The sequence below is a fragment of the Strongylocentrotus purpuratus genome, unplaced genomic scaffold (genome assembly GCF_000002235.5).
Source record: "Strongylocentrotus purpuratus isolate Spur 01 unplaced genomic scaffold, Spur_5.0 spur5_scaffold_20, whole genome shotgun sequence".
Classification (NCBI taxonomy): Eukaryota; Metazoa; Echinodermata; class Echinoidea; order Camarodonta; family Strongylocentrotidae; genus Strongylocentrotus; species Strongylocentrotus purpuratus.
Genome location: NW_022145606.1, coordinates 21,518,753 through 21,545,983, shown reverse-complemented (window position 1 = coordinate 21,545,983; position 27,231 = coordinate 21,518,753). Strand labels below are relative to the sequence as shown.

General features: G+C 36.2%; 1 protein-coding gene across 1 annotated transcript; it reads left to right on the top strand.

Annotated features, from left to right (window-relative positions):
- Window positions 1–206: 206 nt before the first annotated feature.
- LOC115927289 (zinc transporter ZIP12-like) lies at window positions 207–26,777 on the top strand. Its single transcript, XM_030993020.1, has 12 exons — window positions 207–743; window positions 16,642–16,932; window positions 17,629–17,836; window positions 18,098–18,324; window positions 19,074–19,248; window positions 19,907–20,076; window positions 20,886–21,038; window positions 21,574–21,687; window positions 22,588–22,633; window positions 23,670–23,822; window positions 25,164–25,351; window positions 25,617–26,777. The coding sequence occupies exons 1-12, from the start codon at window positions 411–413 to the stop codon at window positions 25,749–25,751; spliced, it is 2,193 nt and encodes a 730-aa protein (XP_030848880.1). The 5' UTR covers window positions 207–410; the 3' UTR covers window positions 25,752–26,777.
- Window positions 26,778–27,231: the final 454 nt, after the last annotated feature.

Sequence of the window (27,231 nt, the reverse complement as noted above, 5' to 3'; positions counted from 1 at the left end):
CGGATTATCCCTGTGTAGGCCTACTGTGATTCCTTCTAATCCCCATTTGGACTGTGAAAGGGTTCGGGCTGCTCTAATAGATGCCAGGCATCTTTGAATATACCTTTTTTTGTTGATCAATGAACCAGTTCAGTTCAACAACGTATAATACGCGTTTGCACTTTTGTGTGAAGCAGGACAGTGTACGCAAGAATTGTCACTCGAATAGACTTTGAATAGACGGGAAGATGAACAATAGAGGAACAATGGGCCTATCTACCCAAGATCGGTGGGGCGTGCAATGACGAAGGTATATTCAGTATCCCCGCAGTAACTCACTTTGGCGTTGCACACAGTACTATCGCATGTAGCTTTTGCACACCGGCGCACTTACACAGGAGACTTTGAACGAACCACAGCAAAGAACAGCAATGGCGTCGTCAACTCGTTTTAGTGTCGTGGGCATACTCGCTCTACTTTTCCTCCAATCGCTTTCGCTGTCTTCTTCGGAAGAGGTGCTTCGTCGACATCGAAGACAGGACCACGACCACGACCATGACCATGACCACGATGGAGACTCGGAAGAGGAATATTTTGCAGTTGTTGGAAATTTTCTCTTGGATCAGGAAATAACTGCGCAACGAGTTTTGGGAGATTTTGAGGAAAACCACGACCAGAACTTCACTTCCACACAAGTCGCCATTTTGGTCTCGACTCTCTTTTCAAGGGTTGGCTGTGAAAACCGCGTCAATAACTGCTCAAAGGTTAGTTAAGTCAATTTCGTTTTTAAATACAAAGGATTATATCATTATCTACTCTATTAATTTCTGGGATTCATTTTAGGTTACAAGGATCTATATTTTAAATCAAAGGCGGAATGTATTTAGTGACAAAACTCGATGAATATAAAAGTAAGTTTATCCTTAGACTTAAAATCTTATTTCCCTGAAAGATTTAAAGTTAAAAGTCTATTGGATTTAAGTTTTACGGCTTTGAAGATTTACTTTATATCTTTCCTGGATACATTTCAAAATCGGTCGATCGTAGTTTGAAATTAGTTTTGATGTGCATGGCATGAAAATGAAATAGCTCATATGATACTTTGCGCTTGAATAGGCTCATTGGAGCTGATTGGAGGAATAAGATATCATGCGCCGAGCTCATGACTATTCCACATTCGGGTTATTTCAACATTATGACGACATACCTATTTTTAATTTTGTTTTCGTCATATGGAAACGTTTGCTTGTATTTGTCTCATAAAAGAATTTGACAACAAACCGACTCCCACACGGTGTTGAGTGCTCAGGGGTCACATGCCACTGGCTTCATCGGGGCAGGTAGTTCCATTATGTAAATGGGTAAATTAACTATTACAAAATGAGGGGACACATCACATTGTACAATAGGGACACACATTGTTTTTATTGTGCAGAACATACTCTTTTATTGACTTACTTATTGCATTAAACTATAAAACCAAAATGCATTTTGTATTCTAACTATTGGAGTACAAAGAATAATAACAGGTGAATGAAATGCATTAAACATCACAAATACCTGGGGAGGAAGCATTCATAAATTTGAATACATATAATTGATAAACGACTCCGATGACACTATAAAACCAAAATGAAATTTGCGTTCTGGCAATTGGAGTACAAAGAATGATAGCAGGTGAATAAAATGCTTCAACAGCAACACAAACAACTGGGAAGCTAGGAAGCATCCATAAATTTGAATAATTGAATTGATAAACGACTCCGCATGTGAACGTTTGTTGGAGCAGAAAGCAGTGGATTCGTAACAACACGAACCCATTTAACATAATGTCGGAACGTAAAATAAATTTGGCGCGGTTGGAAATGCATCTTTCTACCCTGCGACTTTAATGGTACGATCCAGTAAATTAAAACAGTAAAATGGCTCATATCTTAGAATTACTCATTAAATAAAACCCAAAACTTCAGTGATATCAGAAAAAATATATTATATCTGACTAATAATTAAAAAAGGTGTACATGTATAAACATTGTGAAAGTGTTGCATTTTACAATAAAAGACACCGATTTAGCGAAGATGACCTCATTAGTGCGCTTGCATCAGGGAATTCAAGGTCAAAAGGTCAATTCAGACGCTGATAAGTTATTGGTCGGGCCTTTTTGTTTCCTTTATTCCGACATAATTATACAATCAATCAAAACAAGTTTAATACCAGAAGAAAGCTAACGATTATTATTTTCATTAACCACTTGCCCCAAAATCGCTTGACCATATTGAAACGAGTGAGAGCTTGCGAGAGCGGCCAAAGTGTGATTGTAACTCGCTATTTGTTATTCTTCAACGCAAAAAGAGACGACATTGAGCTGGATAAATGTATTTTTTCCGACGAAAGTACAGAAAATTTGCATATGGTCTTTTTATATTATACTTTATGAAATGTTACCCGAGTGACTTCCGGGCGCCCCAATGCTTGAAAGAAACGCACATTTTAGAAATCTTCACTTTTTCATGAAAAAATGCTTATTTTGTTCTATGCACGCAAGTCAGATTGAGCGGATGATACAACGTTTCCATATGTAAAACAGTTTTTTTCTTTTATCAGCGTACTCTAATGGTTCATCATTATTTCGTCTAAGCTTAGAACCTCTCAGTTCTCATATTGTTTTTGAAAATAAGATGCTATTAAAAGTATTATATGGAGTAAAATTAGATTTTAAAAATTTCATGTTCAAATTATATAGGCCTATCTGAGCTTTTTTTTGTTTTTTAAGAGATGAAAATATAATGGCCTTAAACCGGCAGATTAGAACCAAATTATTATTTTATCATTACTTTTATTATTACTACACAATTATTATTAGTTTCATGGTTATCATTTTCATTATTATCATATAATTATCCTTTATGTTATTATTGTTATTATAATAATAATGAGAAGCATTATCATTATTATCATTATCATCATTATTATTATTGTTGTTGTTGAAATTTTAACTACTATTTTTTTTTTTTACAAATGGTATGAGGATAATTACTCAAAACATGTAGAGAGAGATAGGTTCAAGAATAGAGGAGTAAAAGGGAGAAAGAGAGAAAAGGTGGAAGAGAGAGAAAACGAGAGAAAGAGAGAGAGAGAGAGATAAACGTGGTACATGTATATGAAAAATACATGACACCGGAGTAGTCAACCTAATTATATTTGAGCTTAAAAGCCCACTTTTCACAGATTTTCTTTTCTTCAATTTAAGATCTCTCCAAAAGTTTGAACCTTCCTTTTTGTTTTTGTTTTGAAATATGTTTGGACTTTAAACAATAATGAAACTGTTAGAACTTTTTCTCTTGTTTGCTTGTCCGATATTTTAGGACATTATTTTGAAGAATGATCCCCGCTCCGAATAAATAAAAAGTAAATAGTAAATAGGTTTGTACTACTTACTCCGACAAAATTACTTGTTCTGTAGAAGAAGGTATTTTCAACTTAAAAAAATTAAACATTGAAATTAATTAATGAATCGACGGAAAAAGAGAAAGAGAAAGAATGAGAGAAATAGAAAGAGAGAGAGAAAGAAAGAGGCAGACAAACACAGACACACAAAAAACAGTTTAAAAGACAGCTGAGCCCTTTCTAATGAAGAGTTGATAATTATTAATCGCAACTTATTTGCGATTGGTATCTATCGCAACTATAATAATTGTATAAACGAGATAGGAGATTATATCATTATCTACTCTATTAATTTCTTGGATTTGTTTTTAGGTTACAAGGATCTATATTTTAAATCAAAGGCGGAATGTATTTAGTGACAAAAGTCGTTGAATATAAAAGTAAGTTTATCCTTAGACTTTAAATCTTATTTCCCTGAAAGATTTAAAGTTAAAAGTCTATTGGATTTAGGTTTTACGGCTTTGAAGATTTACTATATATCTTTCCTGGATACATTTCAAAATTGGTCGATCGTAGTTTGAAATTAGTTTTGATGTGCATGGCATGAAAATGAAATAGCTCATAATGATACTTTGCGCTTGAATAGGCTCATTGGAGCTGATTGGAGGAATAAGATATCGTGCTTCGAGCGCATGACTATTCCACATTCGGTTTATTTCAACATTATGACGACATACCTATTTTTAATTTCGGGTTATTTCAACATTATGACGACATACCTATTTTGAATGTTGTTTTCGTGTGAGACAGTTTTTTCTTTTATCAGCATACTCTAATGGTTCATCATTATTTCGTCTGAACTTAGAACCTCTCAATTCTCATATTGTTTTTGAAAATAAGATGCTATTAAAAGTATTATATGGAGTAAAATTAGATTTTAAAAATGTCATGTTCAAATTATATAGGCCTATCTGAGCTTTTTTGTTTTTTAAGAGATGAAAATATAATGGCCTTAAACCGGCAGATTAGAACCAAATTATTATTTTATCATTACTTTTATTATTACTACACAATTATTATTAGTTTCATGGTTATCATTTTCATTATTATCATATAATTATCCTTTATGTTATTATTGTTATTATAATAATAATGAGAAGCATTATCATTATTATCATTATCATCATTATTATTATTGTTGTTGTTGAAATTATTACTACTATTTTTTTTTTACAAATGGTATGAGGATAATTACTCAAAACATGTAGAGAGAGATAGGTTCAAGAATAGAGGAGTAAAAGGGAGAAAGAGAGAAAAGGTGGAAGAGAGAGAAAACGAGAGAAAGAGAGAGAGAGAGAGAGAGAGAGATAAACGTGGTACATGTATATGAAAAATACATGACACCGGAGTAGTCAACCTAATTATATTTGAGCTTAAAAGCCCACTTTTCACAGATTTTCTTTTCTTCAATTTAAGATCTCCCCAAAAGTTTGAACCTTCCTTTTTGTTTTTGTTTTGAAATATGTTTGGACTTTAAACAATAATGAAACTTTTTCTCTTGTTTGCTTGTCCGATATTTTAGGACATTATTTTGAAGAATGATCCCCGCTCCGAATAAATAAAAAGTAAATAGTAAATAGGTTTGTATTACTTACTCCGACAAAATTACTTGTTCTGTAGAAGAAGGTATTTTCAACTTTAAAAAATTAAACATTGAAATTAATTAATGAATCGACGGAAAAAAGAGAAAGAGAAAGAATGAGAGAAATAGAAAGAGAGAGAGAGAGAGAGAAAGAGGCAGACAAACACAGACACACACAAAAAAAACAGTTTAAAAGACAGCTGGGCCCTTTGTTATGAAGAGTTGATAATTATTAATCGCAACTTATTTGCGATTGATATCTATCGCAACTATGATAATTGTACAAACGAGACAGGATACTGCAAACTTGTGATTGGTTGGAGGACTTGCTATTGATCTTTTGGATCGATCGCAACTCTATACCAGGGCCCTGGATAACTCTAAATGTTATCCACATGTAATCCAGCGCCTGTAATCCAGCTAACAGTGGAAGTTACAAACTAATTCAGCCGAGAGCGCAGGTTCGAAACTGAGTCACGTCTTTCGGATGGTGAAGTTAAAGGTCGGTCCCCAGACGTAAATAATCATATCTGATTGATACACGTCTGTAAAAACCCAATTACACACAACTCTAAATGTGTTCGTCATGCACGAAGATTGCATCACCCTAGCCTTTGTCAAAATTAATTTAAATCATGCCTCATTGCATCTAAACCCAAAATTGATCAAGGTTCGTTATCTTCTTTTTGTGTGTGTATGTAATTGTTTTTTTACAGACGTGTATCAATCATATCAGATACAAAATTATGATTGTTTACGTCTGTGGACCGACCTTTAACGTCGCCATCCGAAATGCGTGACTCAGTTTCGAGCCTGCGTCCTCGGCTGAATCAGTTTGTAACTTCCATTGTTAGGCCCACGCCACAACGATCTTGATTTATTAGCCGACCTTTATACTCTAGAAACGAGATTGAATGATGATGGTGCCTTCAGAACAGTCCCGACTGACAGCTTGACTAGCGTTTTCTGTTTGAATGATTCTGTCTGATTAACGCTATGTTTTAAGTCGAATATTACGCATGAAATTCCCGGGGGTCACTCGCATACCAAAGTGGTATGCGTGCTCGTCAGAGCACCTCAAAAATGGACCCTAAATGGCGTAATCGGTGTAGAAAATTTCACCCCTTATTGGAGTACGGTTCTGTAAATCTCACTCCCAAATGGCGTAAGAAACTAAAATGGACCCCTAAACGGCGTATAAACTTTAAAATGGACCCCTAATTGGCGTAAACTCTAAAAACAAAATTGTGTAACACTTTAGAGTTCCATAAGTGCCCCACGAAATTTACATGAAACATTATTTATTTCAATTTTGGCCTTTCATAAATCTTGCAAATAATGCATACAGAACCTTTACTTTATTTATTTATTCATGTTTTCTGTATAAAAAGCAGGGTAGTCCCATTCAAGCCGCAAGGCCTGCTTTACAAGGGAGCCCTGCTGTACACAAACAAATTACATTTCAAATATATTACAATACACATACAAATATACAAAATATACAATAATTAAAAACAACATAATATAAACAAAGTATAAAACATTTTATACAAATAGGAGATTAGATGAAAATGGAAGAGGAGAGAGAGAGAGTAAACGAAAGAGAGAGAGAGAGAGAGGGAGAGGGTGGTAGCAATACTTCATGTGAGCGATCACAAAATTAACTCACTTGAATAAGCCAGTTTCGTAATGTAACCAAATTTAATGCATACGTCTTTGTGAAGTGCCTCAATACAAATTATTTCATTCACCTGATAAGAATAATAGTATTTCAATAGTCAGAATGCAACTGCATATATTAAGTTGTTGCCAGGTTGGACAAACATTATGGCTTGACCTACCTAGCAACACTTAATATATGCAGTTGCATTCCGACTATTGAAATACTATTATTCTTATCAGGTGAATGAAATAATTTGTATTGAGGCACTTCACAAAGACGTATGCATTAAATTTGGTTACATTACGAAACTGGCTTATTGAATTTCACGGACTTTTCGTTTAAAAATGGGTAGTGAGGCGGAACATTTGGTCAGTATGGGTAGTGAGTTGAATAACTTTGCTGCTGTGTACGTGAAGGTCTGTTTTTTGAAATCGGTTCCGGGTTTGGCAAGGTACAATTGATGCATTGAAATTAATCTCGTGGGATACGGGTCAGCACTTTGAGGTAGAGCTTGTTTTAGATAAACAGGAGCAAGATTATTCAGGATTTTATACATAAGTACTTGATAGTTATATTCCAATATGTGTTTGACGGATTGCAACCTTAAAGAATTTAACATAAATTGTACAGGCGTATAATAATCTGCATCTAATACTAAACGACAATATTTGTTTTGACATTTCTGTAGTCGCTTTAAATCTTTCATTTTCAGTGATCCCCAAACAGTTAAACAATAATCAATGTGAGGAAGAATTTAAAAATAGTATAAATTAGTAAATAAACGTTTTGTCAAACAGTGCTTAATCCTTCGCATACATATAAGCGAGTTCATAATCCTCTTGACAACATCATTGACATGGGGAGACCAATCTAAGTTCTGATTTACAATAACACCCAGATATTTAAATTTTGTTACATTTTCTATAAGTTTACCATCCATTTTTATTTGTAATTTGACTGGATTCTTCTTCCTTCGACTTGAAAATAACATAACTTTCGTTTTGTCTGTGTTAACAACTAGCCCATTTTCATTCATCCATTCACATAAAACTAGTATGTCATTTTGTAACTGGGTTTGAACAGCTTGTTCTCCATAACCAGATGAGAAAATGGCAGTGTCATCTGCGTACAAAGAAATATTAGTAGTTGAATGCAAGGCTAAATCACATATGTCATTAATGTACATACAAAATAGTAGCGGGCCCAAAATTAAACCCTGCGGTACCCCAGAATGAACTGGAAGGAAATCACTTCTAATGCCCTTGTATGACACACATTGGTATCTTCCCACTAGGTAAGACTCAAACCATGATAATTCTGTTCCACTGATGCCGAAATAACTAATTTTTGTTATAAGAAGATCATGGGGGATGATATCAAACGCCCTTCTCAAAACAGCACCGGTAAATCGCCTTTGTCAAGGTTATCGTATAACCATTCACAAATCTCCGTTAAGCATGTTGAGGTGGAATGTTTACTCCTAAAACCGGACTGCCGATCGGACATCAATTCTTCATTATGAAGATATTCCATCAATTGAGAGTGGACTGCTCTTTCCAACACTTTGGAAACAGTGGACAATAGGGAGATAGGACGAAAGTTGCTCAGTTCGTGACTATAGTCTTTGTTTTGGGAATAGGGACTATGTTAGCCATCTTAAAGTCATTTGGGATACGCCCAGATTGTATTGATTGATTGAAAATACGAACAATAGGAATGGAAACCAATTGAGCACTAAGTTTCAACAATCTAGGGGGGAGGTCGTCAAGACCCACAGATTTCGAACAATCAAGATTATTTAATTCTTTTAAAACAAATTCGGTGGTTATCTTTTTGAAAACGAAACGTGATTGTACTTTACTGAGTCTTTTAATAGCATTTACACAGTTATCTTTTATTTCATGAGAGCCTTCTTCTCCATGAATCGATTGAAAGATATTGCTGAACATTGTATTAAACTCTGTTGCAATTTTTAAGGGATCGGATACAATTTCGCCTTCAATTACTATGTTGTTGTTGTTTTAATTTATAGGCGTTTTTCATTCAGAAGTGAATATTTACGCCTCTTCTCTCAGGATTTTTATTTCTTTAAAATTAGATTTACTTTTTTTTTATATATAGATTTGGATAAATTGGATTTTTAAAAGCTAAACTTTTATTTAATGTTGAAGAATTCAGTGGCTGGCGAGCAAAAGGCTTATCGGCTATATAGGACGCCCAAGGACCAACTCGGACACGGTACGTAGTGACAAGCTTCTCAACTCAGCCTAATGCTGAGCCTAGGCCCTCCGACGTTCACCAATATGTCTAGTCGTCTCCATCGTGTTTCTTCAAAATTTTGACCGAAAACCAAAAAATAAAAAAAAACAGATCATGATACATGAAGATTTTAAACGTTAATATAGACAGTTCTCTCTTCTAATTTCTTTTTTTCTTCTTCTTTTTTTTCCTTCTTTTTCACTCTTCTTCTTCATGTACATGTATACTCACTATAAAAAGCGAAACATATTGGGCTCAAATAATTATGTGCGGTGCAAGGTGGTTAGTAGGGGTACAGGTGTACCCTTTTAGATCTAACTACGAAGTTAACCAGAGCCTGTTGGTGATTAATATCTGTTGATTTCAGGAGTATTGGGATTAATTCTTCGTTTTCTATTCCAGATTCTGTTATAAGCATGGCTCTCTCTATAAGAAAGAGTGGGCACTTACATAAAAAATGTTTAACTGTTTCTTTTTGGTGCTCACAGTTTGGACAATGACCTGTCTCATGTTGATTCAACTCAAAAAGATTATTATTTAAACCTAAGTTTCCCATTCTTAGGCGATGAAGAATAGTTTCATGATATCTGTTGTTCAGGTAACACACAAATGTTTTTGATACTAGAGTTTGCGTTTCCCGTAGGGGGGATGATGTTTCATTCCATCTTTTTTGCCATATATCTATGTAGTATTTCTTTATAACATAATTTGATTCTGCTCTGGTAAGAGCGTTGTTGATTTCTATATTTTTATTTAGTCCTGCTTTAGCAAACTTATCTGTTATCTCATTGTGTTGTAGACCACAATGACTGGGAATCCATTCGAAATAGACCTCGGTGCCCTTGTATTTTAGTTGACTACACAGGGTTAAAATTTCAAGAATGAAAGATTCGTCTTTACGAGATTCTATGGCCTGGAGTGAACTCAAAGAATGTAGAGTCCTGGGAGTTGTAATAGCCATGTCAGGGCAAGTACAATTGCGGCCATCTCTGCTCTATAAGACGATGTGTAATTAGCCAGTCTCTTAGATTGAGAAACATCATAATAAGGTACATGAAATGCAGCAGCAGCAGAGTCTTTATCTGGCGATCTTGATCCATCTGTATATTACTATGTGTGAACATTGATTAGCCTTGTTATCAGGCAACAACTCTTTTACAATATTCCAGGATTCTTTCATATCTTTGCTACTCTCTATTTTACTTCGATAATAAGCCCTTTTCAACTTTTTATTAAGTATATTAGCTTTGTTTCTCAATGAAGTATATTTCTTCCATAGAGCGGTAGTTTTATTTTCATTTCTGATGTTATTGCATTTAATTTTATAAAATTGACTTTTGCAATAGTCTCTATCTCTTGCTAATTCTTTATAAACCGAGGTTATCCATGGAGACCCTTTAACTTTTTTACGCACTGATACATAGGGTGCATGTTTGTCAGAGAGTTTCAGAAAGACATCTCTAAACTTGTCCCACATAACATCAGTATCAGTAACATTTTTAAACATTTCACTCCAATCAATATCTTCAATATCATTGAGAAATGCATTTTCATTGAAAAGTTTTAAAGACCGAAAGCGTGAAATTTGAGGCAACGAAATGGGTGTTTTCAGTTTTATAACAACATATACTAAGGAATGGTCGCTAAACCCAATAGGCTGTACACCTGAGTGTAATTCTCCTAGTGCCTTGGATACAAAAATCAGATCAATCAGGCTTTTACTGAAAGGAGTCACACGAGTTGGCCTGTTAATGAGCTGCATTAAACACAGGGATTCACCAATAGACCAGTTCACGGTTAGCACATTACTGCAATGACCCCGAATATCCACAGATCTTAAAACCATGAAGAGGTCCCACTTTGTACATTTTGAAATAATCACTCCTACAGCGATGGAGGTGCTATAGAAATAGCCTTTGTTTCCCCTTTTCAAAGAATACTTCCACCTGTGTATCATGGAGTGCACTGAATGTGCATGAATGAATAATGTTACATAACTTTCATGAGCACGAATCCAGTATTTCGTCTCCGTTAATTTCAAAATTTGTTCTGCAATATATGACCTTTATCTGCTCATGCTCAGACTGCAACCGTGAACTGGCTTATTTCAGTTAACCTATTGGACAAAGAATTAACCGTTAGCATGTTACAATTTAAGTCACCAAGCAGTATTATTCTATCTGAGAGCGAAAAGACTTGTTCTAGATTTTCCTCTAATTCTTCGAAAAAGGATACGGAAGAATTTGGTTTACGATATATAATGCCCACGTACAAACAAGCTTCATTTCTGGGCTTTAATTCAATCCACAGTAATTCTAAGCTTTCGCATTCTAAATCTTGCCTCCTTATGTAGGGTACACTATTTATAATGTAACAACAAACACCTCCTCCTAAATAGTCTCTGTCTTTTCTCTCCAGATTATAACCTTCTATACAACATGTATTACTACCAATAGTCTCGTCCAACCATGTTTCAGATAAGGATATCAAATCGTAATGATAGCGTTTTACAAAACAGTTAATGTCAGCCGTTTTATTACGAAGGCTTCTTACATTTAAATGAGCAATTTTAAGCCCCCTTTCACTGGGAAATGTACAATCAGCATGGTTCAACTCACCCACATCTTGATTTGACATGTTAACATTACTACCAGACAAATCTTCGTTTGTCTCTTGTTCGTAGTCTGTATCATATAGAAAAGGTAATTGGGAAAATAAACATCTTGTACACTGCCAATTAACAAATTTCTCGCTAGGATCATTACAATTAGCAGGTCGAACATTTGCACATTTAATATGAACCCATTTTGAACAATTAGTACACAACACTGCTTTCTGATTTCTCTTTACAGGTTTTCACATATAGAACAGGGATTGCATGTAGTATTTAATCGGACTTCGTCCAAGTCACGAGATATAGCAGGAATATCATCTATGTCTTCTAGTTGTGGTATTAATGTTTCAGGTTCACAATGATCGTGGAGCGGTAGTTCTTGAAATATACATTTATTACAAGTCCAATCAATGTCTCGCTCATAGTCAGATAATGGGACTCCACATTTAACATGGCACCATTGTTGACATCCCATGCACAAAGCCGCGTTCTGGTTGCTCCTGACTGAAGTATTACATACTAAGCAAGGATATTTGATGTTAGCACGACTGGCCATGTTTAAAGGGCCCCTTATAATCCCCACCTTCACCAAGCTAGTAGTGTAATGTTAATTTTCACACTGAGGCATTATAGACTGGAAGCTATACGCTGATTCTTCATTCAAGTTTATTAATGCAGCTAATAAACTAACATGGCTCAGTAAAAAGTGCTTAGTTTCAATTTAAATTAGAAATTTCAAATTAAGAACTTACTCTATTGCAAACATACACAACAAGATTAATATGGCCGGCAGTGTTGTACCCTATTACAGGCTGCAAACACACTGCAAGCCCAGGTAATTCAAATTCTTGGCGTAGAGACTAGAAAAATCAAGGGAAACATATCTCTTTGGAGGAACTAATTTTAAAGAGACATGGGTAGTATACACGCAAATAAATGTCGGCGCTGGTATGGCCGAAAAGTTACCCTAAACGTCGAAACTTAACCTGAAAAGCACCCTTTTCTCTAAAATCGTCGACGGCGCCACAATGCCAAAAATCGACCCTTTTTCGACGTTTTTTATGACGAGCACGCGTTTCACTTTGGGTTGCGAGTGACCCCCCCCCCCCCCCTTCCCGGGGATGGAATTACGCATGCCTTTACGAACGACTTATATATGAAAAGCCAAATGGTACGCTCAATCATTATTAACTGCATCAACTAAAGTTGAAACGATGTAGATTAACATTCTTATTATAACAAACATTTTTAATGCAAAGTATATTTTTCTGCCATAATTTAATTGAGGTTATTGGAAATATCAGAAAAACTTTTGGCATCCTATCTGGCACTTCATATACAAGTCGATCGTAAAGTCGTGCGTAACCTTACGAACAGCTTTATGACCCCCCCCCCCCCCCCCCCCAGTGGCGGATCCAGGGGGGGCACAGGGGGCACGTCCCCTCCCGGCCCCCCAAAATATGTTAAAATCAGCCCTAAATTCGCCCAAAATGTACTGAAAAACAGGGGCGTGCCCCCCTCGGCCAAAAAAAAAAGAATTATTAAAAATGTTATTTAATTTTTTTTTTAAATATGCCAATGGCTGACCTAAAAAGATGACCTTACCCCCCCCCCCCCCCCGCTTATTCAGCCGCTGGCTGAGTCCTTGCGATTTTTTGGGGAGTATATGTTCTCTTTCCCACCGTGTGCCCCCCCCCCCCGGGCCCTCAGGAAGGACAGTATCAATACTGATGAGGCTATCCGTGGTAAACAAGACATGTTATTATTACTATTGTTATCATCATCAATATTATTATTTTTGTTATTGTTATAGATTCCTTGTTACTGAACAAACTACACGAATCATAATTGAAAGTTGTTGCTTTGATAGCATCAATGACATCAAATATCACATTTTTGTTTAAAACAAAGTAATAATTTCAACATTAAATGAAAAAAGTTACCGTCCCGATTTGCTTAAAAAAGAAATTAACCGCACAACGTGTCTTAAATATAGTTTACTGTTATAAAATGGTTACAGAAAAAACTACATGCAGAATGAGAGGGGAGAGTGAGATGTGAATAGAGAGAGAAAGAGACTGAGATGAGAGAATCAGTGACAGAAAGAGAGGCGAAAAGAAAGAGATTCTGATATAATATATAATCGCATGGGACTGATACCAGAGTGTAAGAAAAGTTAAGGATACGCACCATTAACTTGGAGAAGTGAATTGGTTCTACCAAGGGTGTCCCTGGTACGAGCAGCTCACTGACATTGCCTTCCAATATTATTGACTCAGATCGGACCTTGGTTCCAAACTGAGTCACGTCTTTCGTATGATGATGTTAAAGGTAGGGTCCAGTCGTAAATAATCATAATATGATTGATAGAATGATAGACGTCTGTCAAAACCCCGGCTGCAAACACACTCATACACTTAAACCTTCACCCACGCTGTCACCCACACGGCCACACCTAACGCAATTTTATAATTTTAAAGATGAACGTTAATAAGATGGTCTGTTGCCGGGTTGGCTAGTATTATAGCCCTTCTAAACTAGAAAGTCAGGTATTTTGTTTGTGTCTTGGTAGGAAACTTATCAAGGGTGGGCCAAATGGCCCTTCCCCAATGCTCCTTGATACGTTATTATTGGTCCAAAGATACAAATAATACACCATTTTCTCTTTATAAGTAATGCTTGCCACTATTGAGCTTATAGCATTATCCTATTATACTATCCTGTAGGGTGATCGAATTATGTTGAGCATGATGGAAAAATAAATTATAAAAAAGAACAAATTATGTTTGATTAAAATAATATTAAATGGATTATTGGGTGGGACTTGATTAACAGTCGGTTGGATCATAACGCAAAGCGATTTGCGAAATTCACTCAAGATTGGAAAAGTGCCGTTAATATTATTTTTCCCATCACAATTTTGTGCCAGGTCCAACTTTATCAACAAATACTACAGTAGTTACAGCAGTGAGACCGGGGACGGCCATAGGTTTTGTACACGAATATTTTCGTACTTATACTATTTCTAATTGACTCGTGTACATTAACTTTGACATAGTCTATTTTTTCGTTAACAACATACTTTTAACACATGTGTCTATGGCATTGAGACTTTATGAATTTTACTTAGTGATTTTTCATTTTGGACTTACATTTTTTTCAAGCAAAAAGTGACTTACAACACGTGTTTCTATGTAAATTTTGACATTTTGAGTTTTACTTAAAGATTTTTAGGAATTATTGACGTTTTGAATAGTGGATAGGTATTTTCTTTGTGGAACTGACTTTTAACATGCGTGTCTAAGGAATTTTCTTTCTATACTTTGAGTTTGCCTCTCTGAGGAATGTTTACAACGTCGTTATAGGTTGGATCAGTATCTATTGTTCGATCAACTAAATAAAGGAACGTGTATTTACCCATACTGTGATCCTCGCTTGGCAACACGAGAAAGCGTATTGTAGGCATTATGTAAAGGGTATTGATTTAGTTTATATTTTATTTAGGTCTAGTTTCTTTTGTATTAGAATTACCTCTTTTCAGCAATAGTACCGTTGTTTCTTATTGATCGTGCATTGAGTTTATGAACCTCTCAACAGACTTTCGACAAAATAATGAAGCTTCTTTTACTCCGACCTGTTCATACCGCCGAGTTCTTTGGACTTTCACACAACACTTTCATATATAGTTCAGGTCTATGTTTGGACTTTCTCAAAACATCATCAAAAAGATTTGAAGACAAAGATAAGAATTGCAATTTAGTCATGTTACAAGGGAACAGAGATAAAATATACAAAACATTTTAAACTAGAGAAATAGAACCCAAGTCACATTATTATATTATTTCATCGTAAATACGTTTTTAAAAAAGTTAACATAATTGTACAGCAAACCATAGACCTAGGTGGTGGTAGGTCTATGAGCAAACATACACACCGTAAATCCGCAGTTTAGCGCCGCAACATGACGTAACGCCGTAACGCCGTATTATCCACAACGCCGTTGACGGATCATACAGCTTTATGAATAATCACCAACTTTTCTAGAGCAACTACTCTCTTTTTGAGGTCTAACACTCTATTATTAACTCCGTAACTCTATTTCATAGTTTCACCATCTCGACTCTATTCATTCTGGACATAGTTTGTTGTACGACTATTGTGACGTAGAATACACACATTCATGAAATAAAACACTATGTAGTACAGATATTTTACTTTATTTGTTTCCGTTTCAATGTTGACAACTTTATGCAAAACAGATTTTAATACAAAGATAAGAATTGCAATTTAGTCATGTTACCAGGGAACAGAGATAAAATATACAAAACATTTTTAACTAGAGAAATAGAACCCAAGTCACATTATTGTATTAAAAAGTGATACAACACGTGTTTCTATGTGAATTTTGACATTTTTGATTTTACTTAAAGATTATTAGGATATTCCGAAGTCCGTTTTTTCCCAAAGTTTTCAAAGTTAATGTACACGAGCCAATTAGAAATAGTATAAGTACGAAAATATTCGTGTACAAAACCTATGGCCGTCCCCGGTCTCACTGATATAACTACTTACTACCACAGTCTTGGCCGACTCCTTTTGAATGATAACGAAATAAAATTAAAGACTTACGTCTTGTTTGAGCAGAGGAGGATATTTTGAATGTATATGTGTATGTATATGTGTGAGCGTGCTTGTGAGTTTGTATCATGTTATTTTAAAGTTTTTAAACTGTATAATTTATGTGTAGTTTGTTTTTTTTTCTTTTTAAGGCCCCAACACAAGCAATTTGCTTCTAAGGGTGTCCTTTACCGTATTATGTTTACTATGTTACTCATTTGTATGTACATGTTTCATTTTATGGTTAAATAAACTTTACTTACTTTACTTACGTCTACCACAATACGATTTCCTGCTAATTTTTTCTCTTTTGTTAGTAGCTTTTAATAACAATGACTTTTCATTTGGAGCCAAGGACAGGTGATCCAATCAGTTGGCGACAAAAACATATTAACCTTCAGTGTAACTGAGCAAATATTCGCTCTGTTTCGATGAATCTGACATTTATGAATATCACATCAATATTATTGTTTTCGCAGTGCTCTGACGATTTCGTGACCGATCTGTTTACCGCCCTCAACGTTGACCCGGCGTACGGATTCAGTGAGGATGTCTTCCACGAAGCGACACCGCTGCTGCTCTATGCTACGTTCGATTTGGAGGCGGTATGCGCCGCCGGTGCTGGCGGGACGGATCTCGGTGAGGAGACGGTGTTTGGGGAGCTCATGTCTGCCGGAGCAGATGGGACGAACGCAACCCTGTCGGAAGAGGATTTGGAAGAAATTTTACATACCATGAGTGAAAATTATACCGCAACCACCCAAACAACGGTAAACCCCCAACCGCAGCCCCCCCCCCGCCCCCGCCCCCGCCCCCGCCCCCGCCCCAAATTCCAAACCGAACACCATGCCAAACGAGGTGTGCATCCACTTAGGTTTTTAAATTAAACCTACTAATTATGAGAAAGACTATTTAATTCCATCTCTAAAGCACGAAATAAATTCGTCTTTTAGTGACGTTATCAACATAACAACAACACCAACATAGTTACGTATTTGTAAAACAACAAAACAAAGACAAAAAAAGGGGGGGGGGGGATACTTTCCGAGAACAATTATGGAAAATTGTTTAAACGTTGTTCCTACGAGGATCGATATACCAAAGTTTGTTAATTATTGATATCCTAGGTTTCGTATTGCAAACATAAGGTACTTCTAACTTAAAATTCTTAAAATTCTTAAAATAACAACCAACCAACCAAACCGAACAAATCTAACTAACCCACACAAAAACAAAAGAAATATGTCTTTACACTTCTCTGTTTGTCTTCGTAATTTTAAATGTAACATTGAGATGTCTTATTCTCGCCATTCTTTTACTTTTCTTCCTCCCCTCCTTCTTCATTTTTTCTTCTTAGTCTCGATCGTTGCCTCATCTTAATTATAATGTGAAAATACACTGCCCCTTCCTCATTTACTTACTTCTGTTTCCATTTTTTTAAATAATTTTCTAATACCATTTCATAGTGCTTCGATGTCGAATCCGTCTTTACCGCAACCGTCGGCGATCACGAAGCAGGTGCTAGCGAAGCGGAGGTCCATGCCATAGCTGAACTCGTGGTTTCCAACCTTCTCAAAGGCTACTGCATCGGCGAGGCAACTTTACCATCGCCCGATGACTTCGTGGATGCAGTCTTCAATTCGTACGCAACAGGCGGGGTCATTCCTGAAGAAGGTGACCTTGAATTTGTTTTGTTTGTTTGATTGATTAATTTGATTACTGCATTTTACAACATAATAAAAAGCGATATACAAACTAGCTAATCATTATTATTATTATTATTGTTAGTATTTTGGATATCATCATCGTTATTATGGTTATATTGTTATTGTCATTTTACTAGTGTTGTTATGATCATTACTCATATTTTCGTTAGAAATAGTATTAGAAGAAATAATAAGCCTACTAACACCATGATTCGCCTCTGTTTTTTAGAATTAGAACATTTGCTTTCGGAGCTTGGTATCGGAGGCTCATCGGACGAACATGACGATCATGGCGACGATGCTGACGACGATGGTGATGACCATGATGACCACGACCATCGTCGAAGAAGACATGCCGAGGACACGGTGGCAGCGGTGGGATACCGACACCGCGTGGAGCGTGCGGCGGACGAACATGACCATGGATCCCACAACGATGCACTGAATGTGTCCGCTGTAAGTACCCGGGGCGTATTCTGAATACGAAATGATCTTTTAAACCTCCACTGCACTACTTACTTGCGCCCTCTATATAGCAATCAATGCCTTAGCGGTGACCATTGGTCCCCCAGGGTCCTCTTTTTCTAAGGTTAATTGAGAGCTGATTTGATGAGATAACCACTTGTCAGGGACCATGCAAGGATATCTAATCCCTCCTGGCCAAACTAGTGTAGATAATGTGCTTACACTTAAATACATTATAGGTGGTTGAGGAGAGAGCTCCTTTAAATTTAAATACAAAGTAGTACACAGTCCAGAGACTTATTGCAAAATGTCTACAATGTTAAAAGGGTCCTAATATACGATCATCGACTAAAAATAAAATTGATAAGAAGTTAAAATACATAATCTTTACGAATCAAAATCACAATTTCATACAGGCCGGTTATAAAGCCTTTACGTCACATATGATGATACTGCAGTGTAAAATAAATTGTTTTAAATAATTATTCCAAAATAATTAATTATGTGTGAATCAAAGCGTAATGTTGGAGTAAAAAGATACGTTTGTTTATACAAACTTTAAGACAATTTGTGACATTTAAGAGTAAATGTAGTATTACTACTTCTACTGGTACTATTACTACTTATATTCTTGTTATCAGTAGTAGTACAAGTAGTAGTAATACTAGTGGTGGTAGAAATATCATATTATGCTTGACTATACTACTGATTTATTCCCTGACTTTATTTCAATCCACCAGACTTGCTACACGGGGGAGCAACTCCTAGACATCCACGGGGTAGACCATGAAGCTGGTATGAGCGAGGCCCAGTATACATCCATGCTACCCTCCCTGATCCAGCAGATCTTATCGGGTGCATGCAGCGGTCAAGATGATCACGAGGAACCAACTAATTCCTATACAGATGCTGAGAGTAAGTTACTTATAAATGCTTACTTCGACTCGTCGGGTCATCGCGTCTGGTCGGGTAGTTGCATTACACGACTTTTCGTGAAACGGAAACGGAAGATCCTGTGAAGATGCATGTTAATGGCGCGAAATTACGTATATTTGCTGTAGGATTGTCACAAACTGTCGGGTAAATTGGATCAGACTATTCGTTGATGGGAGGGGTATATTTCACCACCATTATCCCCGACATTTCGTGAATAAAGGGGCATGTTTTCACAAAGAGTCTTGTAACACGACCACCAGACCCGATGCGATGATCCGATAAGTAAGCCGTTTCTTAAGGGGAAATGAAACCTTAATGAGCAAATTGCTCCATAAGAAATCCGAAAAGCTTGAACGAGTTCAGAGAAACCGTTAAAAAAGTTGTGAATTTTAAAAGTTGTAACTACCATACATATTGAACTTCCACACATAATAATGGCTTGGCCTACCTAACAATACGATATGTATGCGATTCGTATTCTGACAATTGAAATGCAATTAGTCTTGTCAGGTGAACGACACAGTTTGTAACGAGGCACTTAAACGTAGAATTGTGCAATTACTTCCCTGATAATTTAATATTATGACCAGTATTCAACATTATCTTCAATTAAACCTAACCATTTTTTTGGTTTCAGTTTGGGGTTACAGTAATCTAGCCGTGCTCATCATCAGTCTCCTAGCCGTTCTCGGTGCCGCTTTCATCCCCTGCATGTCTGGGTTCGTCTACGAGGCAGTTTTACAGACCATGATGGCCCTAGCAGTAGCAACACTCACGGGGGATGCAGTATTGCATCTGATTCCGCAGGTGAAGCTTAGGGTCATATTACATTTCCCAAAATAAGTGAAATGATAAAGTGTACCTATCCCTATAACCACACAAGTTTGGCTCTTGATGTAAGGGGTTCCTTGTCGCTATTATGTATTCCATCTATGAGCTTTAAAGCTTATCTGCCGTAGTTTATAGGAGGGATTAGACTGCCCTGCAAGGTCACTGGACAGGTGGTTATCTCATCAACTCAGCTCTCAGTTAATCAGTTAACATAAGAAAAAGAGGATCATGGGGGACCAATGGTCACCGATTATGCATTGTTTGTTATATAGAGGGCGCAAGTAGCTACAAGTAGTGCAGCGGGCCTTTAAACGTTACGTCTTTTAAAAAGATATTACAGTCTAAATATAATTTCAGTAAACAGTCAATCGGCTTGTTGAGTAGACGAGTTGACGCACGCGTATTAACCGTACGGTTAGAATAGGGCGCACGTACGGAACCCAACTTTTGGAGTTGGGATCCATACGCGCCATTTTATTTTCACTTATGTTGATCCTTTGTTTACTTCATACAATTTAACCGTTAATAATTTCTAAATGCTAATCAAAAATGAACCAAAACACCAACTTGTACACCAAAATATGACACATTTCTGCTTGATCGCCTTTTCCATTAAGCTGTACTCAAAATGGATTATTGATATTGAATTTGTAATTCCTCCAAAAGACAATTTTACACCCAATTTTTCTTCAAAGTCTACCTTTATTTTCTTTTCAGAATGCATTTAAAATGGTAAGGTGTTTACATGTAATCTTCATAATTGATATCATCTCATTTTATTCCAGGCTGTTGGCTTGCATGCTCATGATAGTTCTGGGCATGATCACACCGTCCACGGACCGGCCAATCCCGAGCTAGCTTACGTCTGGAAATGCCTGGCGGTCGAGATGGCGATCTATGCTTTCTTTCTGGTGGAGAGAGTTTCTAGCTTGACCTCGGTTAGTCTGTTATAGTTGTTGTAGTAGTACTACTACTAATACTCCTACTACCACCGTACGTCTACAACTACTACTACTACTACTTCTACTACTACTACTACTAATAACAATAATAATACTACTACCACTAGGCTACTGCTAATACTACTACTAATAATTATAATGATGATGAAAATAAGAAGAAAAATAATGAGAAGTGCCGATTAGAGGAGAATGCGTGAGGGTTTTTTTTCCCTCCCCTTCCCCCTCTCTCTCTCCTTTTCCCTCTCACTCTCTCACACGCGCACTCTCTCTCTCTCTCTATATATATATATAAATTATATATATCTCTCTCTATTGTCTCTCTTTTTCTCTCTGTATCTATCTATCTATATCTTTCTCGCTATCTCTCTCTCTCTCTCTCTCTCTCAATCTCTCAATCTCTTTCTTTCTCCAAACCCCTTTTTCCTTTCTGTTTACCCTTCAAAGAGGTTGAAGGACACGTTTCACGCATTTCTCTAAACCATTTCATCTTTCTGTACTCTTCATCCATCAGTGCTGCAAACATTCGCATGCCCATGGCAACAGGTCTATCACCATGCAGGTTTCCCAGACACCAATCACGGGATTACAGAAGACATCCAAAGTATCCGATTCGGAGAAAAACCTGGTAAGAAGACTATGCATTCGGTCTAGTTTTGTACATGTGATTAATACGGAATGACATTTCCAGAGTGTCATCATATTTGAATAAAGAACATCGTAGACATTTCGACAAAATAATGATATCATTGGTATTTTCATACAGTTGAGGTTTCTTATCATTCATCATATTTATGAAATATTGAATGTTATATGGGTTCGTTAGAAATGACATAGAACGATTTGTTTTGCTTGTTTCATTAAGTATACTAAACAAAGCTGCTATTTAAAATTAAGTATTCAATACATTTGAATGACATCGAGACGAATGCTTGCTACATGCTCATGAAAGCTATGTATCATTTTGTATTTGTGAACCGACGGCACATTCGTTGACGCACTACTGAGAGTATTATTTTCAAGATGGCACATGCAAGATATGCATTTGAAAGTAATTGATTTAACTGAAACCTTTCAAGACTGAAAAGAAACTTTATATATTCTCTGAAAATGAAAAGGAGAACAATTATTTTATATTCCTTTAAGAATATGCTGAAACGTTAAAAACAAAAAGTTTGTTTTATCAGTAGATAATCTGAAACATGTACAAAATGCTGTAACCATGCTTCCTTTTACCATTATGTTATATTTATTTGTAATAATTGAGTTGCATTTGTGCATGTTTTATTAAATAAATAAAGTCTTTCAATAAAAAACAAAATCTCTATCAATTTTGTAGTGATTATCCAAAAATGTACAAAGTGGGACATCTCAAAGGTGCAAATATCTGTGGATATTTGAAGCTCATTTAAACATCTGCTTTCTCAAAACTGGCATATTGCCCTTTAAAATAACCTTTATCTTATATTTTATATATTCAAACAACAAAATATATATATATTGACAATGTATTTTCTTCTTCTTAAAGACCGATGCTGAGGATGGTGACGAAACGCAGAGTCATTGCTTGAAAGGTAAAACTGCATACCTTAAACTTTTCTCATTTAAGTTCTGCAAGTGTAAGAAAACGAAACTTGACTTTCTTGGATATGGCCACATATCATAACGAGATTAGGCTATTTTATGTCCACATAGTACCTCACTACCTTGAATTCATTAAAAATATATATATATGTCTTTGAAGAAAAAAATGTGACGAAGGGCAAAGTGCTCCCTTGCCCCTCCTTCAAATACGATAATGGTTGCTCTCCCTATTCAAATTTGGATCCAATCGAATCGGAGTGTTGGCTCAGTCAGTAGAGCGTCCGCCTTACAACCGGGAGGTCGTGGGTTCGAACCCCGGCCGCGTCATACCAAAAGACGTTAAAAGATGGGAGTTGTTGCTACCTTGTTTGGCGTTCAACAATAAGGGATAGAGCAACGTCGATCTGGCGCTGCTCAGTGGCTGCCGGGCTCACGATCAATTGGGCAAAAAGAATTTCCGTTTCGGTTTAATAAAATTTGGAGTGGACTATTAGGCTATTATTATTATTATTATTATTATTATTATTATAAAATGTAACAATTAACGACTCTGATCCTGTCAGTTATTTCCGGATTGGTATCCCAGCCCTCTTTTACACAAACCATAATCCATCACTACAGTTCTTTAAAGACTAAGTTGAACATCCGATTGCATTTTGAAAGAAAAGGTGTGGAATGGATCAGAAAAAGTTGTTCATGTAGCCTGTTAGTATTGGTGTGTACTGCATGGTTCTGGAGTCATCAAAATCATAGTAGATTTGGCCAAATCTTGCTAAAGTAACAAACACTGTACACAGAAAGATGTATATGGGACTACACAAATGGTGTCGGGCCTACTTACCTTGATTTCCTTATCTTTTTATGCTCATTACTCAGCCAGTATACATTTTCTTCCAAAATTATTTGGCAAATGACATTTATTTGTAATCTTGAACATTCAGTGTAAGTTTCGTTTGATTCTGTGAGAATACATTTTCCCTTTTTTACCAGAACTCAACTTTATCTTTAATATGTTTGTTTCTAAAGGTTGTGGTACAGTGCCTTTGATGATCGTGATGGGAGATGCCCTGCATAACTTCGGAGACGGACTGGCGATCGGAGCCGCCTTCACCATCGGCATCCCGGCGGGTCTCAGCACAACTATCGCTGTCTTCTGCCACGAGCTGCCCCACGAGCTAGGTAAGTAACGATGGATCTTAAATTCCGTCTGCACTAGTTTGGCCAGGGGAATTAGACCTCCTTGCAAGGTCACTAACGGGTGGTTATCTCATCAAATCATATCTCAATTAACATAAGAAAAAGAGGATCATGGGAGACCAACATGCACCAATTAGGCATAATAATTGTTTGCTATATAGAGGGCCCAAGTAGCTATACAAAGTGCAGTGGGGCTTAAAAGTGCAGTGGGGCTTAAAGGGACTTGGTGACTATGCTCAGATGAGAGAAAATGGTGCTATATAGTGACTTCAATGTTAGATGTATAATCAAAGATAATCTGACAGTTTGAGTGAAAACATACCATTATTAATGATACAAATTGGGGAAAACTGATCTGATCGATTCCTTAATTCTTCCAACTATATTATTACAATTTAATTACATTTTAGGAGAATGTTAATCGTCACAAAACAATGAATAGTCTCTATATACCATTCCAGACATTTAAGTGTTGAACTATTATCTTATTTTCATGGAAAAACAGTTGGGGAAATCGAAAAATGGTCGGGAATACTATAATACATTTCCTAGAAAACGTTTCCTAGAAAAATCAAACAGTTTTTTTTATTCAACAATGTTACCGAGTTACTTTAAAGGCAGGATATTTCAACGACATCGCTATACCACTGCTGAAATGTATTTTCAAATCGCACCATCTTTCGGTTGATGCGTAGACATAGAACGACTTCCGGTTCATGTACCCATGCACATATCACGCGTGCTAATCAGTTGGTGATGCATTGTGCGACATGGCTGTCGACACATCGAGCCGTCGCGAGCAGCAGATGGCAGTATACGTTAATCTTAAGTAATGTCAGTAGAATACACTGTCTTAATAAAGTGCTCTACCTTTGAATAATCCTACTCTATATTTCTCAAATTGATGAATGACCTACTTTGTTGTGAATTTTGAAATGTAATAATTTTTCTTCTCTGTACTCGGTCAACAACAAACTGTTGGACTCTTGTAAATGTCACACATAAGTTAAGTAGGCCTAACTACTAAATACAGTCAAACCTGCTTTACTGACCACCTGTATAGAAACACTACCTGTCTAAAAAGACCCCATTTTCTGTTTCCCTTGAAAAGGATTCTTCCTTGAAACATGTACTAAAGGAACCTGTACATATAGACCACCTGCCTATAAAGACCACTTTTCTTGTCTCCCTTGGGTGGTCTTTATAGGCATGTTTCACGGTACAATGAAGCACAGAGAGATTATTTGTGTGGAATATATAGGGATTTAATTTCTTCCTATGCTTATTTTCGTTGCATTCTCTATAATTCCTTGTTCTTTGCAGGTGACTTAGCTGTTCTCCTCAACCAGGGCATGCGCTTGTCCACAGCGGTGTTTTGGAATCTCTTGTCCGCATGCACGTGTTTCGTCGGTCTGTGGGTCGGGATCCCTCTTGCGCAGACGCAGAACGCGCGGGAATGGATTTTCGCTGCTACTGCCGGCACGTTCCTCTACGTTGGACTAGTGCACATGGTAAGTTCAGCAAAAATTCGATTTCAAGATTTGTTTATTGATGGCTGATGATTTTGAATAAGATAGTGGGCTAATAGTTTGGGGATTTCATTCTCCTCGAAGTCTGACAGACATTATAAGCGCTATACAAGAACCAACGATGACTATCATTATTTTCATTATGATTATTATTGTTATCGTTATTGTTATCGTTATTGTTATCGTTATTATAATTATAATTATTATTATTATTAATATAATATTTTTTATTTTATTTCGTTTCCAGCTTCCTCTTCTCCATGCCTACAAAGGAGAGAGAAAAGGAATCATCTTCTGCCTTCAGAACTTTGGCTTTCTGCTCGGGATCCTCCTCATCCTCATCATCGCCCTCTACGAGGACGCCATCAGCATCGCTCTCTAATTAACCAACATCGCCCTCTACGAAATCGTCATCAGCATTGCTCTCTAATAACCAACATCGCCCTCTACGAAGACGCCATCAGCATCGCTCTCTAATAACCAACATCGCTATCGACATCAGGGGGATGTTTCACAAAGCCTTTTTTTCAATGACAAATGAAAAAAAAATCAGTGACAAATATGCTGATAACCAATCAGAAGCAAGGATTTCAGTAGCTTATAACAAAAACTTTCTCTTGTCACTAATGACAAGTTTTGTGAAACGCCCTCCATTTCCAATATCATGCTTATCATAGGTCTCGACGAAGACCGTTCCGTTTTCATCCTCGTTACTAATTGACGAAGAAACAATAGTGAAACAAAGTAGTGATAGTTTGAGCAATATGTCATTCTAATTTAAGGGAAACACAAATTGGCAACACTGTGACGTATCTTGCGAGCTCCTCTCCAAATTGCTCCAAACAGAAAGTTTCACTTTCTGTAGTTATTGATGACGTAATAGACAGGGGTTGTATGAAAACATATTTGCAAAAATTAAATTTATGGTAGATGTGTGTCTAAACATTTTCTGAAAGGAACTTGGTAAAATTGTTCAGATGAGAGAAAATGGTGTTAAGGTAGTGACTTCAATGCAAGATGTACAAGTTAAGATAATCTGAAAGTTTGAGTGAAAACATACCATTATTAATGATAAACATTTAAAAAATTGATCTGATCGATTCCTTAATTCTCCCAACTATAATATTACTATTTAATTACATGTTAGGTGATTGTAAAGTGTCACAAAGCAATACATATGCTATATATATACCATTTTAGACATTTAAGTGTTGAAAGATTGTTAGAAGCCTGTCTTATGTCTTATTTTCATGGAAAAATGGTTAGGAAAATTCAAAATGGTTGTGAAAACATTTTTCACATCTACTTCTCTTGCCCAAATATGGCTGCATCCTCTTATTTCATATTTGTATATTATTTGATGTGTTTTCCATTTACATTATTAATAATTTCCAAAAATTTGTCCAAATTCACTTCGGTTGCCAAAATATGGCTACATCCTATTATTTCATATCTATATATTATTTGATGTGTTTTGATTTGATTTTTTTTAATTTGATTTATTTATTTCTGTTTGATTTTCTTTTTCTTTTGCATTTTTACAAATATATAACAAACAAATATTGCAAATTCACACATGACAAAAGAATATATGTAGAATAAAGTAAGGTTGTGTGTAACTAAGCGAGAACATCAAACAGGAGGGTTGACAAAATAAGCAAAGCTTGATAGTATGACTACCCTCAAAGGATACATAATAATACAAATATGGAGGAACAAAATATTGGTAAAAGGGGGAAAAGACAGAAAAAGAAGAGAAAAGAAAGAGGGGATGCACATCAATATTCACAGACTTATATTTACATTATTAATAATTTCCAAAAATTTGTCCAAATTCACTTCTGTTGCCAAAATATGGCTGC

What these genes read in the sequence shown, in the direction of transcription:
- LOC115927289 (XM_030993020.1), top strand. Translation starts at nt 411, where the DNA reads ATGGCGTCGTCAACTCGTTTTAGTGTCGTGGGCATACTCGCTCTACTT. An exon ending in GCGTCAATAACTGCTCAAAG is followed by an intron (nt 744 to 16,641) that starts GTTAGTTAAGTC and finishes TTGTTTTCGCAG; the next exon opens with TGCTCTGACGATTTCGTGAC. An exon ending in ATGCACTGAATGTGTCCGCT is followed by an intron (nt 18,325 to 19,073) that starts GTAAGTACCCGG and finishes TCAATCCACCAG; the next exon opens with ACTTGCTACACGGGGGAGCA.